General features: G+C 43.3%; 1 protein-coding gene across 2 annotated transcripts in view; it reads right to left on the reverse strand.

Moving 5' to 3' along the window:
* Window positions 1-839: 839 nt before the first annotated feature.
* Window positions 840-17,370, reverse strand: part of Pdpr (pyruvate dehydrogenase phosphatase regulatory subunit) — a 46,483-nt gene continuing 29,952 nt past the window's right edge. For both annotated transcript variants that reach the window (XM_085843569.1, XM_085843570.1), the window contains exons 11-18: window positions 16,420-16,575; window positions 15,702-15,835; window positions 14,483-14,631; window positions 13,908-14,020; window positions 11,735-11,829; window positions 10,397-10,486; window positions 7,178-7,360; window positions 840-6,026 (exon numbers count right to left, since the gene is read on the reverse strand). In XM_085843569.1, the coding sequence (XP_085699695.1) occupies window positions 5,622-6,026; window positions 7,178-7,360; window positions 10,397-10,486; window positions 11,735-11,829; window positions 13,908-14,020; window positions 14,483-14,631; window positions 15,702-15,835; window positions 16,420-16,575 (1,325 nt within the window). In that variant the 3' untranslated portion in view covers window positions 840-5,621. The remainder of the gene's footprint in view (window positions 6,027-7,177; window positions 7,361-10,396; window positions 10,487-11,734; window positions 11,830-13,907; window positions 14,021-14,482; window positions 14,632-15,701; window positions 15,836-16,419; window positions 16,576-17,370) is intronic.

The following is a 17,370-nucleotide window of genomic DNA, read 5'->3' on the forward strand; positions in this document are numbered from 1 at the left end:
GCTGGTGAGACTATAAAGAAAGTGGGGCGCCCTGGAAGGGTCAGGGGTTGATGTATACAGGGCTAATGCTTCCCATGAAAAATCTGTATTTGGTAACTTGTATCCAACCTCCCTTTGGTTATGAGAGAGTGCTTGAGCAGAGTCAGGATTGAAAGTTTGCAGGCTCCATAGAATGGAGGACTGTCTTTTTCAAGTAGGTACATACACCAGTTGTAGACAATATGCTTGACCATTGTGCTCTCCTTGAAGGGGGGGGTTTAATCTATGGATCGCTGACCCAGTGAGTTTGTGATCTATTTCCCAGGATGTTACCAATTGATCTCAGTGGGATCATGATGAGGATTTTCAACAGTGTATTTTTTAAAAATTGTAAATTTTTTAAAAATTGTAGCCGGGCATGGTGGCACTCGCCTTTAATCCCAGCACTCGGGAGGCAGAGGCAGGCGGATTTCTGAGTTCGAGGCCAGCCTGGTCTACAAAGTGAGCTCCAGGACAGCCAGAGCTATAAAGAGAAACCCTGTCTCAAAAAAAAAAAAAAAAAAAACCAAAAAAAAAAAAAAAAAATTGTAAAGGTTTTAGCTACATTTTAGAATTTTGATACTAGCCATATCTCCAGCTAATTAACCCTTTTGTTCCTCTTTTACATAAACATGGGCTTGCTTACATGCATATGGTAGTGGATCATGTTCATTTTTACCCACATCCACACTGTACACAAGCATGTCTCTTCCGTTTCTTTAGTTTCTAAACCCCTTAGCAGCAGAGATACTTTATCCTTCGAGAAGGCAAATAACATGTAACCAAATTAAAAGACATTTTACAAGTGAACATTACAATAGTTATGGAAACATCTTTTTATTCATTTTATACACCTAATACATGAAAAGAAAATCTCAATTCAAATCCAGCCATCTAGAAATAATTCTGGTCATAAATGCACAGTTACCCAATGTGTCCAAAGTCGGCTGAGTTTGCTCTTAAGATTTTACTCCAATATCTAGAATGTCCTCGGGATCACATGCTGATACTACACAGGAACAGAAGGGAGCTGAGCAGAACCACACACTAAATGCGAATTTAAAGATCTTTATAGCAATTGCACTGGTGTCTTATATATCTTAAGCATTGACCAGAGAGTTAAGTATGAGCTAGAAAAGCTTTCAGTGAAATGAGCTGCAGAACTTTTTACCCCACACCAAGGTTATTTTGAACAAAGAGGGCTGATGTGGGGGATGAGAACCTACAGAGCGAACATTCTGCTTTCATCCTACCTCAGTCATTGGACACCCTGGAGTGTAAGGCACTAGAACTGGCCTGAGAGGTGCTCCAAGCTTCAGTTCTTGGTGTGCAAAAGAAATCTTGGCATAGATCTTTTGAAACATGATAAAAATAACTCCCCCTCCTCTTATAATCTGTCATTCACAGACAAAAGACAAGGAGGTAGATGTTTGCAAAGGTGAATCAAAATATGAAGAAAGTGTGTATAATTATTCAGATACGGACAACTGCTTAGAGGCCAAGAGTCTTATACAGGGAAATGCTGATGTGTGACCGACTGAGACGGCAAAGGGGAACACTCGATCCTTGTGAACAGTACCTGGTGCGGGTACTGCTGAGGACTTCGAGAGAAAGCCCCATGCTGATGAACATGGGGGCTTACAGATCAGCACCTTGGAGGCCAAAAGAAAGGGAGGTGCTGCCAAACCACCCACAGCTCAGCAGCAGCCGAACTCAGGCATCATCCTCGCCCACTCACCTCCTGCTCCTCAAGCTGTGTGCCTACAGATGTAAGGGTGAGAGGAACATCCTCCAGTAGAAGGAAAGTGTACTGTGTTGATACTATGCTGCTTATCAACATGTGAGCTGGGGGTGTTGGGATGCAGAAAATTTAAAAAGTAACTTCACTGTCCTAAATATAAGTCTGTTACCTTAGCCAAGAAGTTAACCAAAAGATACAAAGATGAAATTTGTAGTTCGCCCCTGCAAACAGGATGATGATGCAACTGCTCATCCAGGTCAGTCTCCAGGGCTAGTACCAATACTGTAAGGCATACAGTTCTCTCCAAGGACGGTGAAGAACTTTTCCCATGCTAGCAAATGTGTTCATAAGGTAACCTGAAAATCAAAGCTGTCACCCATATCCCAAAACAGATCAGTTAATACTGAAATCTACAAATTTGTTTTTCATGTTTGGTTACTTTTCTTGAACACAACATAGAGGAGACAGGCCAGAGCTAATGTACTTCCCAACAAGTGCCAAGCTGAAGTGGCTATAGTCCACGGCCGCATAAATGGGCTCTTGGCGACCAGGCTGAAGCTAGGGTTTATAATTGTGCTAAACGATCCTGTGTGCAGGACTAATATGATCTGTAGGAACCCACAGAAGAACTAGAAATGCAGTGAGGTAGTCTCACAATTAAGACTATTCAAGCCATTCCTCTCTGTTCCTTTTTGCAAGTTCAGTTCCTATGTCATGGAAGGGAACTCTGTTACAAGCTTGAGCATATTTCAAATAACTGTGGTAGTGCTGAGAAATAGGCTGTGCATGTGGCTAAAAGAGCCTTCATGGAGTATCACAGAAAACTTCCAACTCTAGGTTTTCCATATACTTTGTTACCTTGTTCAAAGAGATTTAATTGCTTCTATAATCAAAGAGGAGAACATGGAACCCCCTCACTTCTAGGAAGTAGATGTGGTAACTATTCCAGAGAATCTGTCACCTAAAACTGAAGTGTTTACAATCCCTTAAAGCTAACCGGCTCCCTAGTGTGTGTTATACAAGGCAAGCCAAGATAGCCTCACTGTCCCTGAACTGGAAGTGTCACACAACTCAGGAGGTACAGTGATTGTCCCTCTTTAGTCCTCCTAGATTTTCAGTCATGCCTCTAGAGCAGTGATTCTCAACCTTCCTGACGCAGTGACCTTTTAATACGGTTCCTCACATTTGCAGTGACCCCAACGTAAGATTATTTTCATTGCTACTTAATAACTGATTTTGTTACTATTATGAATCATAATGTAAATATCTGTGCTTTCCAATTATTTAGGAGACCTGTGAAAGGGTCAGGGGTTACAACCCACAAATTGAGAACCACTGCTCTAGAGCTACCATTTCTGCTGACAACTTGCATCTACTCCTGAGAAGCCCAGCATGCTCCCACACTGGTAAGCAGCCCCCTCGACTATCTAAGGTACTTGTGCCATCAAGCATAGAAAAAACTGCAGCAAGACAAGCATGGTCTGTAAGCTCTGCTGATGGCAGCATCAGCCAGAACTTCTAGCTGGAAACTTAGTAGGAAGCTGCTGTTTCCCTCCAACTTAATAGTTAATTAGCTAGTGATTAACAAAATAAAAAACTGCTGAGAATACTCTTGATGACATTTGTTTCTGAATAATATACTGTGATGGTGGTATGCCCAATTGTAAACTATATTGGTTTGGAAGTTTTTCTGATTTGGAACTTAAGTACTAACTTCCATATTTAAAGAGCAAACCTGCTGATTGCTACCTTTTTTTTTTACAAGTAATGCATAGTTCAAAAATGTATTTTGTATTCAATACCAAATAAACGTTCATTACACAGACTGTGGACTTTTACAGACAACGGCCATATCTATCAGAGAGAGCACACAGTACCTGGAGCTGTGCATCTGTACTCCACCCCCACAGGTCAGTTAAGAGCCTGTTCTGCCTCCTCAGTAGCTTTACTGCTACTGCTGCCCTGCTCAGCTCTCTAGTGGAGAAACAGTTCCTCTCATCTCATTAAATAGCTATTTTTCCCAAAATACTAATTACCCTCACATCGAATTCTAATTGTGTGTCCTTTTAATCATTTAAAATCTCGAAAGCTAAGTAGGAATAGCCTAGCTGGAAAAAACAGCAAGAAATGTGTTAAGGAAGGAAGGAAGGAAGGAAAGTCTGAGTGGATAAAGTTCTACAGAAATGTCAAAGAAGACACGAGAATTTTGAGCTGCTCTAAAGAAATGAAAGAATTTCTATTGATATCAGTTTAGCAAAACCAATGCTTCCCAGTTAGTGAGAACTACTTTAATTGAATTAAAGGCTGGTATGTGTTGTGGCCAGCTAGCTCTCTTGCCTGAGCTTGCCCTTGCCCTCTCCCTCACTCCCTCCCTTCCCTTTCTGGTTTTATGAAACAGGGTTTCTCTCTGTGTAGCCCTGGCTTTCCTGGAACTCACTCTACTCTGTGGACCAGGCTGGCCTTGAACTCACAAAGACCCCGCCTGCCTCTTTATCTCGAGTGCTGAGAGAATTAAAAGTTCTCCAAGACTGGGACAGTTTGTATATGAGAGCAAACAAAATCAGTGTTGATGGTATATAGAACAGCCATGACATCCAAGTTACAACTTCAAAAAGCCTGTCACCACACCTGAAATCTCAGTGCTCAAGAGACTAATAAGCAAGAGGATCGCAAATTTGAGGCTAGCTCCAATTTCCACAAAACAGCAGAGCCACGGAAATGTGTGGTGCATGTGGTGGGTCTCCCACTCGCTTTCCATTCCAAAGATTCTATCAAGATGGCTGGGGGTGTGAGGGTGGGGAGCAGTCTCTGGCCTGCACTGTACTTACAGTTCTCAGTGGTCATCTGTCTGGCTTTGTTCATGCTAGGGACGCAAAGCTTGGGGCTCTGAAACGCAGTATGACCAGCATGGTTTACTTAATCACCCAAAACAACCCGCCTGATCCCCTCCTCCTCTTCTAAAAGGCTAAGAATGGATGTTGAGGTTGTAGGCAGGCTACACAAGGCACAGATGAGTCTAGAAGTCATCTGAAGAAATCAATAAGGGATAGCTCACTGACCTATGATTAGCTGAAAGAAAAGCAGCACCCCTCCTCTTAACAGTAGGAACTCAGCATCTGAGTTCACACTGCTCCTACTGGGAAAAGCAACAGAAAAGGCAGCATGGTTTGTCTTTCCTTTCAAATACTGGCATACCTGTTTACTCAGCTAAAAACCAACATCATGATAAAAGATAGCAGAAAACGAAGAAAATGCAGGTAGGGTGCCCTGGCACAAACACGTAAGCACAAAGTTGGAGGACACTGGGTACCAGGTAACTATGCCCCTTCCACAGAGCAGACAGTGTCCACACAATCCCTCTTATTGGTGAGGTAGATGGTTACGAGGTATCAGGTGGCAACCTCAGCACAGTGGAACAGAATTATCTGCCTGGTTAAGACACAAATTATTCCCAGGGCTGCATCGGACACAAAATCATCTACCGAAACTAGGTTGTTACTCGGTAAGAATCTAAGCCGAAGGGAAATGGATGTTTACCCTAAGACTTAAATAATACCAACTTGCCTAACACTGAATTTAAAAATCAGTCTGTCACCTTAATACCATTCCACAAGTGGGTTCTGCCCGCCACTGTGGGTATGTGAGCCTGCTGGAGGGATGAGAAGAGCCTGGATTATTAGGAGGGGTAACAGCAAATGGGAGAAAATGGGAAGACAAGAAAGGCTTTCAAGGAAAAAGTTTAAGTCAAATTGAACCTAGGCAAGGACAAAGGTACCTTCAGTGAGGAGACCGGGACGGAGGGAAACTCGGCTCTGAGAACGATGCTCCTCATGATAAGACTGTGGGAAGGGAGTGTCTTGCATTACTTCCCATGAAAGTCGCTCAGCTCCACATCGTCCTTTCTACGCTTGTGAGTGAAAAAAGAGGTGACAGGGTAGAGCTTGGCCTTGGCCTGAAACCGATGTCCTGCAATGTCAATTTCATATTCTCCTCGGTTGATGAAATCTGTTGTCACCACCTGCTCTTCCCCACTGTCCTCAGAAAAATTGTGTACATAACCCAGGCATACATGGCGCTCCAGTGTGTAGCTATAGGCACTGCTGGTGGTCTTGCCAGCGTACTTTCCGTTCCGGTAAATGGGTTCTCCCCACCAAGGCCACAAATCAAGGTCTGTGTCATGGTCGTCCAGGATGAACATAGCAAGGCGCTTATACACCCCAGCCTGCTTCTGCTGCAGCAGGGCATCCCGACCAATGAAGTCTATGCCCTAGGAGAAAAAAGGGAAAAACCCCTGAGATACCAGTCTACAAGATGGCCCTTGGCATGTAAAGGTAGAGAGTACATTTAGACTACATTCCTGCTAGCTTTTAGAAAATGATGTTTGAGAAGGCATTGTGAAAAGCTTTGTACACAGCAGAGACACAGCTGAAGTACATACTTCTGTGAACAGATTTCAATCACGGGCCTAGTAACAAAGAATATATGTATGTACCAATATACTTATATATACAGGTAAACAAACTTAATAGTGATTATCTCTATAATTAAAATACAGGTCTTTTTAAGTAAGTTAACATTTTCACAGCACACGAAAAAATTGTGTGTAGTTTCTTTATGTCTAGTTATATGCAGTGGCCAAAATTAGTAAGTAAATAAACGGATACGAGAGTACACTATCTGGGCATGACGACACACAGCCTGGTCTACACAGAAAGTTCCAGGTCAGCCAGCACATAGTAGGACCTTGTCTACAGGTGCACTGTTAGGGAACTGCCTAAATACACTGTAGTATGTAAAGCAAGTTTAACACGATCTAGGTTGAAAGTGGGCAGGGGAACACACACTGGCATACTTGCCCATTCTAACACTCTAGAATAGAAACCAACTGCTGCTTCTGAGAAGACACCGGGTGAGGTTCAGAGGTGGAAGACAGTAGACTAACCTTTTGAACTATACTTTTCTAAATAATAAGACCTGGGGCTGGAGAGAGAAGAGTTGTAGAGGACCCAAGTTCTGTTCCCAGTGGCCTCTTTTGGCAACTGCATTCAAATACACCTCATGCAGACATACATGCATTCACATAATTAAAAGTTAAAAATATATCTTAAGAGGAAATTAGGCAGCTGGCTGTAAGATGACTAATTTAGATGAATACTGTGGTACATTCACAATATTATTTGTGACCACAATTGACTAAAAAATGTATGTCAATGTAACCAGGTGTTGGGATTTTATCTGAAATGTGCATCCCACAGGTAAGTGTCCTGCCCTGAGGTCACACTATTCCTCATGACTTAACTGGTGCTAGCTAGCACCTCCCTATCTTCCCTGCTCTTCTTTATTTGTTCAGCTCTTCCTATCTTAGACACATCACAACTGTTTGGCTGAGAGGCACAGGGAGATGTAGATAAATAATACCTTCTCTAACTTCACTCGAGATTCTCCTCCACACTCCAAGGGCGTGGTAAGGGTGTTTAAGTCCTGACCCCAGAAAGCAAAAAACTTCTCAATTCGGAGACTTCTGAGGGCATAATACCCAGCATTCCGGATTCCATATTTCTGTCCAACACTCATCACCTCATTGTAGACATGCAGAGCATACTATATGAAGAGAAGAAAGGTTAGCAACTAGTGAGCTTTCTAGTTAGTTGAAGTGGCCTATCCCTTTGGTTCTTAGGTAGGCTGCAGGAAAAGGATTTTATCATTTTTAACAGTTAATTTTGAATGGATATATTCACATTTTTTAAAAAATTTATTGATTTTATGTATATGATTACATTGTAGCTGTCTTCAGACACACCAGAAGAGGGCATCGGACCCCATTTCAGATGGTTGTGAGCAACCATGTCGTTGCTGGGATTTGAACTCAGGACCTCTGGAAGAGGAGTCAGTGCTCTTAACTGCTGGGCCATCTCTCTCCAGCCAAACATACTCACATTTTAAAGACCACCTTAAAGCTGCTGAAGACATGCAGCTCAGCTGGTAGACAGACAGACATCTTCCTAGCAATCACAAAGCTCAGAGGTAGACTCATTTGCCCAGCGTGCCTGTGACTCTTGGTTCAGTTCTGGGTAATACACATGCAAAACCCTCATACCATGTACCACATGACAACCATGCATGGGAGAGATGGGTCACTTGCTGTTCTTTGCAGAGATCCTGGGTTCAATTCCCAGCATTAACATGGCAGCTCACAATAGTTTAACTATTTCCATCTTTAACTCTAATTTCAGGGGATCCAGTGCCCTTTTCTGACTCCCATGGCCACTGCACCCATGTGGCACAAAGGCATACATGCAGGCAAAACACCCATACATATAAAAATAGTATGTTCAAATTATTTAAAGTATCTAGAAATATAAATTAATGTCTCTGCATCTTTACTATGGATGCAATGAGTCTAGTTACAATTCTGCCACCATAACTTACTGTGCACTGGACTCAAACTGAACCAAAATAAGCCCCAGCTTTAAAATGTGTGTGTGGCTGGAGAGAAAAGCTAGATTGAAGAAAAAGATCCGGTTCAGTGGTTGAGGTGTCTGTGCCCTCTGTAAGGACTTGAGTTTGACCCTGGACCCTACAAAGAGAGGGACCAACTCTGAAACTTACCCTTTGACCTCCATACATGCACCATGGTAGGTGTGCCCTGACATACAGACACTACATAAACTCAAAACTAAGAGTGTGGGTGATATGGGAGGAAGCCTTGGCAATGTGGAAGCAGTTCCAGGTTGATGCAAGAATGGAGAGTACGAGGGCAGCGTGGGCCAGGCCTGGGCCAGGCCTGGGCCTAGGGCATGGGGAGGAGCATGGCCAAAGGAAAGGATGTGACCAAAAACTCCAGGGAACATCTACTCTGACTTACGATGTGACACCTATTTCTTTATGTGGTAGGATATAAAATCCTTACAGGGAACTCTCAGGAGTACACAGTAATGTTTTTAGGTAGTGGTAAGTGCTACAGAAAAAAAGGGTAAAGTACAAAGAGAGGTAAGAGGACAGATAGCTTTAAATAAGGTCTCACTAAGAAGTGATGTGGCTGGACATGGTGCCACACTTTTAATCCCAGGACTCAGAAGGCAGAGGCACGGGATCTCTTAAATTGAAGGCCAGCTTGGTCTACATAGTGAGTTCCAGGACAGCTGGAGCTATATTCTGAAACTGTGTCTCAGAACATTACAAACTGTGATATGAATGCTGGAGAGATGGCCCAGCAGTTAAGAGCACTTGCTCAGGCTTGGCTCCCGAGCACATCATTAGTTCACCACCACCTGTCACTCCACTTCCAGGAATCTCACACCTCTCCTGGTCTCCTCAGTGCAGCGCCACATGTGTACCATATATACATATAATAAATCATATACATATAGGTGTGCATGTGTGTGCTGGGTGGGGGAGGTAATATGAGGCCTGAAAGGGAACAGTAGTGGCTTGCGGTGTCAGAAGGAAAACAAAGCATTAGGACACAGAGCAGCAGCCTGTCTAGCCTGTTCCACCAGCAGGAGTGCGTGCTCCAGGAAACTCAGGCCAAGTTCAGAGGCAAGAAGACTAGACTGCCAGCTCTGTGGAGTGGCTTTCAGTAGTACTCCGCCTCATTCATAACTTAAACTTGACTGACAGGCCAGGTGGGGTGGGGCACATATATATAATCCTAGCTTTCAAGAGGTAGAGACCAGCCTGGGCTAGAACACTGAGAATCCCAAGACCAATTTAACAAAAAAACAAAACAAAACAGCACTTGGGAGGCAGAGGCAGACAGATCTCTGAATTCAAAGCCAGCCTGTTATACAGAGTAAGTTTAAAGATAACCAGGGCTACACAAACCCTGTCTCTAAGAACAACAACAAAAAAACAAATATGTAACCCCAAAGGTACTAAGTACTACCCTCTTCCCTGTCTTTGAATTTACTTGCATATACATCAAAATTACTGATGAGTTAAATAATGCTACTACATCAGGTTGCTGTTGGCTGATGGGAACTAATTATGAAGGTGATGCTGGGTCTTATCTACAGAACTGATTTTATTTGACTGCTTGTGAGCCTAGACTTTAACAACTAAGCCATCTCTAGCCCACTATGTTGATTTTTGAGATTCCTAGAGTCTCATGTATCCCAGACTAGACTCCAGCGTCTACCTTCTCAGTGCTAGGATTACGGGCGTGTGTTACCATGCCTAGGTGATAAGAGTACTAGGGATCAAACTGAGGACTGACTGACATGCTAGACAAACTGTATGCTAAGTGAGCTACATCCCGTCAAGTTTTCATTTTTTTTAAGATGCGTAAACATTTTATTTCTATTCTATGTATGTGAGTGTTCTGCCTGTATGCATGTATGGGTACCATGTATGTGCCTGGTACCCTTAGAGGTCAGAAGTGGGCAGTATATCTCCCAGAACCAGAGATAAGGATGGTTGTGAGCTGCCATGTGGGTGTTGAGACAGAGCCCAAGTATTCTATGTTCCCTCCCTCAAGTTTTTATTTTAAAATGCATGTATCTCTTTAACATTAACTATTAAAAATGATGAAAACTTCTTCCCTGCAGCCTGTCCAAGACTGGATGGGATACACCATTCTAAACCTGTTGGTATTCAGGAATCTTGGGAAACTGGTAGCCCTGCCCAGAGCCCTCTCACCTCTATGGGGATATACAGCATGAAGCCTGGCTCTCCCGTGTGCGTCATACTCATCACCCGGATCCCATTTGCATAGCCCACACTCATCTCCTACAAAGAAAAGGAAAGCAGTCAGTACTCGTCCCTCCTGACAGTCAAGAGACTGAGTCCCGAGAGGAGCCTGTCAGTACCCACCCTATGTTAACCCTAGAAGAGCTACAACCAAGAAAAGCATCTCTCTTTACCAGCTCATGCTAAAACATTGAGTTAGCCAAGCAGCGTTAGGAACAATGAAGACCAACCAAATGTCTTCTCTGGAGGACTCTGTAAGACACATAAAGGACAATGCCAGCAGAATACAATTCATGTACTCTGGGACCAAAAACTCAGTTTCTAGTGTTCCAGCTGCTCAGTCGCCTTGAAAGGGTCACTGATATAATACTGCTCTGTGAAGGGAAGTGTAAGACCAATCGAGACAGCACTGAAACAACAATTCCACATGAATTCTGACAAGATAAGGCATTTGACAGTCATAGGTTGGATCATTTTGTAAAGTACAGAGAAGACTGCAGAGGATCTGTTCACTAACATGAAGTTTTCTGTTGGTTTCTCTGCTTTGGAGAGCAGGAAACCATTAAACAATTTGCTCTAAAAATCTCCACTTGGGTTTAAACTTCCAAGTTCCTCCATGCATGTCCAAAGTGGCTGTGCGACTGCTTCCTGCAAAGCACTCAGTTATTCAGTGTAGTGTGTGCCAAGCAACTAGTGTGTTGTCTAGGGTTCAGCTATCAATATACTATGAGAATAAAAACAAAAACAGCAAATGCAAGGAGAAAAAAAAAAACCTGACCTCGGTGTGCATTTACTGTTACCTTAAGTTTAATTCAGGTGCTAGAGAAACCAATAAATACACACACCTGACATTCAAAGACATTAAGTATACTTCAGGGAATATCCTAATCCTTACTAAATAAAGCAGACTTGGAAGTAAAAAATAAAAGTTGCTTGGTCATTTTGCTTGCTTAATAAAGGTCAAAACACTGTTTAAGTATTAACACCATATTAAGAATATGAACCTGCCATCACTATAAAAGAAACATATTTAACATTAAAAAAAACAGAACTGCTAAGAATGTGGCTCAGTTGGCAGAGTGCTTGCCTAGCATGCATGGAGCCATGAGTTTGATTCTCAGCACCATATAAACCGATTACATACACACACACACACACACACACACACACACACACACACACCCGCATTCCCAGCACTTGAGCAAGCTCGCAAGTGTAAGGTCATGCTCAGCTACATAACAAGTTTGAGACAACCCTGATCACAGACAACAAATGACTAGCACCTACCTTGCAGAAGAGCGTTGGAAAGTGATCTGGAGTCATAGGGGCATAGGACAGCTCAGATAGCACATCCACGGCTCGAGGGCCAATCAGATTGAGGGCTATAAGGTAAAGAACAAGAGATGTCCAGCCTCTCCAGAGAACAGCCTCTTCTGACCGTGTCCACTATCCCCGGTTCTTTACCTGCTACTGTCGTGAATACACCGACAACGTAAACGATAGTTTTCTAGTTTACAGTTCAAAGTCAGTCCATGATGGCAGGCAGTGATTTCCCATAGTCAAGTACATTTATCTCCCAGGTGATAAACTAACCACCATATCTACACAGGACCTGGTCTACAGCTGATGAGACATAAAAAAAAGCCCCTTTATTTAGGGTCCTGCAGTTCAATGGTAAGTACCTGGGCTCTGACAGACCTGTTGAATGCAGCTGCTGACTGGCTGGTGTGAAGAGCCTGGCTAGTGTGGTTCTTGCAGTGCACAAGAAGGATGTATTTTATAGTCTCCTCTGCAGAAGATTAGGATCGAGACCAAGACCTAACCAAGAGATCACTTCCAGGGCTGGCCATACACCAAGCACTATAGTTCATCTTCCTACATGATGGAAGTGATCCCCGTCCCAACAGTGCCTAGAGAACTGTCTCTCCACCCTAGGCTCTGTTCCTTTGACAGAACTACACGTAACTGCTCTAGTACAGGCTACAAGACAACCAGGATTCAGTAATAGTCTATACTCTGCCAAGCTAGCAGCAAGAAGCTAATCATACTTGCTGCTAATGAGAGAGAATGAAGTCCTTGGTGAGATGAGTGGGTTAGTAAGATGACTGCAAGTCACTTTTCTCCTTCCACTGTGGTTCCCAGGGATTGGAACTGAATAAATAAATTGAATGGACAATTATCTGTGTTCACAGTGTCTTATTTCCCTTTAAAGATTTATTTTTTTAAGGAGTATACAGTTTGTTTTTGTGAAACAGCTCTGGCTGTCCTAAGGCTCATCATGTAGACCAGACTCACGAAGATCTGCCTACTTCTGCTTCCTGGGTGTTGTGATTAAAGAAAAGCATCATTACATGTAGCTAAGGGTTACAGATTTGCTGATTTTTTTTCTCATGCTCATGAATGTTTTACATACATCTGTGCCCCATGTGTATGTGGTACTCATGAAAGCCAGAATAATACATTGGATGTGAGCAGTGGAAGGTAGTAAGTGAACCAAAGTGCTCGGGAAGGACAGGCAGCTTTTTTTTTCTCTCTCTCTTTTTTTTTTTTTTTTTTTTTTTTTTTTTTCGAGACAGGGTTTCTCTGTGCAGCCCTTGCTGTCCTAGAACTCACTCTGTAGACCAGGCTGGACTCAAACTCAGAAATCCACCTGCCTCTGCCTCCCAAGTGCTGGGATTAAAGGCACCACTGCCCGGCCAGGCAGCTCTCTTAACTGAGTCATCTCTCCCCAGCCCCAAAGATGTTTTTATTTCTATTTTATGTGTGGAGTGTTTTATCTTTATGGATGTTTGCAGATGCACATGTACCAAATGCAAATGGAAGCCAAAAGAAGGCATCAGGTCCCTTGGAAGTGGAGTAGCGGGCAGTTGTGAGCTGCCCTCAGGTAAGGGAAACAGAAACCTACAAGAGCACAAAATAAAGTGTTCCTGACTTCTCAACTACCACTCCAGCCCCAGCATGTCTTGATTTGTATTTTTTTTTAATTTATTTATTTTATATAAGCACACTGTCACTCTCTTCAGACACACAAGAAGAGGGCGTCAGATCCCATTACAGATGGTTGTGAGACACCATGTTGTTGCTGGGATTTGAACTCAGGACCTCTGGAAGAGGAGTCAGTGCTCTTAACTGATGAGCGGTCTGTCCAGCCCCGCCCCAGCATGTCTCTTTCACACTAATTCTTTTTTTTTTTTTTTTTTTTGGTTTTTTGAGACAGGGTTTCTCTGTATAGCCCTGGCTGTCCTGGAACTCACTTTTGTAGACCAGGCTGGCCTCGAACTCAGAAATCCACTTGCCTCTGCCTCCTGAGTGCTGGGATTAAAGGCGTGCGCCACCACGCCCAGCTTTCACACTAATTCTTATGCTTACTTGTAAAGTCAAATATAAATAAGAACGGAAAGTAGAAGATGATCTGCGCCTGCTTCTGTACTGGGCTGCCCTGCGAAGGCTGACTGATTACCTGTGTATTTCCAGGTGACGTCCTCCAGCAGCAAGTTGCTGTCTTTCGGCAAGTATTTGTTAAGCCAGGCCCAACAGCGGACCTGCTGATCGGTTGGAGAAATCATAAAGAAACTGAAAATGAAAACCCCAAAATAATCAAAACCAAAAGGCAGAAAATTTACACAGATTTAGTAACATTTCTAAAGAATCCTTTCCCATTAGAGTGACTACACCCAGTGTACAGTTATACATAGTACAGCTTATTCTGTTCTTATCTTTTAAACAGAGTGAGTCTCACTTCATAGGCCAAGCTGGCCTGGAACTCCTCATGTAGCCCAGATTGGCCCCAAACTTGTGTTAAACCTTCACACTCCTGACATTATAAGTATGAGCCACCAACCCACCCTGGGTTTCTTCTCTTTATTGGCCTTTGCTGATTTGTTTACAGGTGACTAGTGATTTAGACAGGAGTTTATGAAATAGTTTTTGGGCTCCTGGGACTGGGGCCTCCTAGAGAAGTACTAAGTGTTCAACATCCAGAGCCTATGAAGTATCAGTTTAGTGGAAGGAGAAGGGCATGGCAGCTCAGCTCACCTGTGTTTGGTCAGGCGTGCGATGCTGCAGTCGTTTTCGTATCCTCCATATTCATTGAGCATGCCAGTATGAACAATGTGGCCTACAGGCACATCGAGGTCATTGCAGAAAAGGTACTGCAGACTTTCTAACGCCTCGTCCCCAGTGGACTGCAAGGCAAGGGTGAGGCGGGGACAGTGAACACAGGGGCACCTGACTGCATGAACTGCAGCACTGCCCGACTGAGGGAACTCAAAGAGACAACCTACATGACACCATTTGCAGGCTTACTTTCCTGTAAGCCACAAGGAAATCTAACCATCAGTACTTATGATAAGTGGGTCTTACCAAGTTAACTAAAAACTGTTACAGGAGCTAACATTCAGAAAAATGTGATTACACAGATGAAGCACTAAAAGAGTGTAAAGTTCTTCCAGAATCAATTTTGAGGATCAAATGAAAAATGGGCATTTGGGAGCTAGAGAGGTGTCTCCGTGGTCAAGAAAACTGGCTACACTTCCAGAAATATTGAGTTCAATCCTAGCAACCACAGGGTGGCTCATAGCCACCTAAAACTAGAGTCTCATGAGATCCAGTGTCCTCTTCTGGTATGCAGATACATATGCAGACAAAACACTCAAACATGAACAAGTCTTTGCTGGGCTGGCGGTGCTTGCCTTTAATGTCAGCACTTAGGAGGCAGAGGCAGGCAGATCTCTGAATTGGAGGCCAGCCTGGTCTACAAAGTGAGTTCCAGGAAAGCCAGGGCTATACAGAGAAACCCTGTCTGAAAGAGAAGAGAAGAGAAGAGAAGAGAAGAGAAGAGAAGAGAAGAGAAGAGAAGAGAAGAGAAGAGAAGAGAAGAGAAGGCAGGGGAAGAGAGGGGAGGGGAAGGGAGGGGAGGGGGAGATCAAAGCAAACATTTTGGGGGCTGAAGAGGTGGCTCCTTGGTTAAGAGCACTGGCTGTTTGGTCAATTCCCAAGTACCCGCAAGGCAGCCCACAGCCATTTATAACTCCAGTCCCAGGGGAAGCCAAGGCTGCCTTCTGGCTTTCTCAGGTACTGCATGCACACAGTCAACAGGCATACATTGAAGCAAAATAACTATATATATATATATATATATATATATATATATATATATATATATATATATATAAAATTAAAAACATGAAAATACACAAAAGAAAAGAAAAACACTCAGTAAGTAGAAAATGTTTCCCCAAACTTTAATACTTACAGTTATTTCAAATTTTGTGAAAGAGGACATGTCAATGACACACACAGCTTCCTTGCAGCATTTGACTTCCGACTCCACAATATCAAACCAGTCTGGCTTGTAGAAAGTCTTGCTCTGTTCTAATGCAAGAAGGTCTATGAAGCAGAAAAGACACAGTGGGAAGTAAAGAGTTTTGACACTGAGAAGTCTTCATATATTTTATTATGGCCTACAGACTTTTTCTTCCAGGAAATCCATTCTAGCCAAAGGCACTCACTAAATACCAGTTTTAAGGTGGGGTAGAAGCAACTGTCTCAGTAGCTGAAGAGCTTGCTATGCAAGCATGAGGACTTGAGTTTGGATTCCCAGCACTGATATAAAGCTGGGACTAACAGTGAACCCCGGTTAATCCCAGTGGTGAGAGGATCCTGTGGCTTATTGGCCAACAGTTTAGCCAATCAGTCAACTCCAGATTCAGTGAAAAAAAAAATCTATCTGAAAAAGTAAGGTGGAGTACAGAGAAAACATAAATCTCTGGCCTATATGAGGGTGCATATATACACATGCATACAACACACACACAGCCAAGGGTGGTGGTTTCTGACTATGATCCCAGCAATTGAGATGCCAAAATAAGAGGGATGATCAGGATTCAAAGCTGACCTAAAATATAAAGTTAGTTCTAGGCTAAAATGTGAGATTCTTAAAAAAGAAGATAGACAGACAGACACATTCCTACCCTTGTTGGGTGGAACAAAGTACTTTGGCCTCTCAAATCCATGCTTTTCCATCCATCTGGCTCCTTGAGCATCCAGCCGGTCATAAAGAGGAGATGTACGTAACTGCCTTCCAGTCTGGAAATCCCAACGGGGAACCTTCAGATCATAGATCAGAGCTAGAACACATAAACACTCTATCAGCTCGACCTGGAAGCACAGGCTTACAATTCCAGAGACCTGGGTGGCTGAAGTAGAAGGACTTCAAATTCAAGGTTCCAGCCAAGCCAAGCCTGGGCAGCTTGTGATGGTCTGAATTAGAATGGCCCCATAGACTCATATATTTGAAAGTTTAGGTTCCCAGCTGGTGGAACTCTTGTGGAAAGGATTAGGAGGTGTGTCACTGGGGGGACTTTGAAGTTTCAAAGCCCACACCAGGTCCAGTGCTATCTCTGCCTCCAACTTGCAGATAAAAATCAGCTACTGTGCTAGTACCAGTCTTGCCTGCCTGCTCCATGCTCCCCACCATAATGGTCAGACTCACTGTCTGAACTATGCACAAGCCCCCAGTTAAGCAATTCCTTTATAAGTTGCCTTGGTCATGGTGTCTCCTCATAGCAAGAGAAAAGTAACTAGGACTGCAACTTAATAAGTCCCCATCTCAAAAACCAAGCAAGAGCTGAGGCAGATGGACTTGCTTAGCATGCATGAGGCTCTGGGGCTCAGTTCCCACGACCATAAAGAAAGGGGGTTGAGTGGGGGTAAGAACAACCTCTCTGCAGATACAAGCACTGGCGGCCCTTCCAGAGGATCTGGGTTTATTTTCCAGCACCCACATGGTGGCTCACAATTGTCCTCTAACTCCACTTCTAGGGAATCTGAGCCCTCTTCTGGCCTTCATAAGTATCAGGCATAAAAGTGGCACACTGGCATACACAGAAGCAAAATATTCATACACATCAAATTTTTAAATA

This window comes from Mus caroli, unplaced genomic scaffold (assembly GCF_978045245.1).
Source record: "Mus caroli unplaced genomic scaffold, Mus_caroli_1 scaffold_10, whole genome shotgun sequence".
NCBI classification, from domain to species: domain Eukaryota; kingdom Metazoa; phylum Chordata; class Mammalia; order Rodentia; family Muridae; genus Mus; species Mus caroli.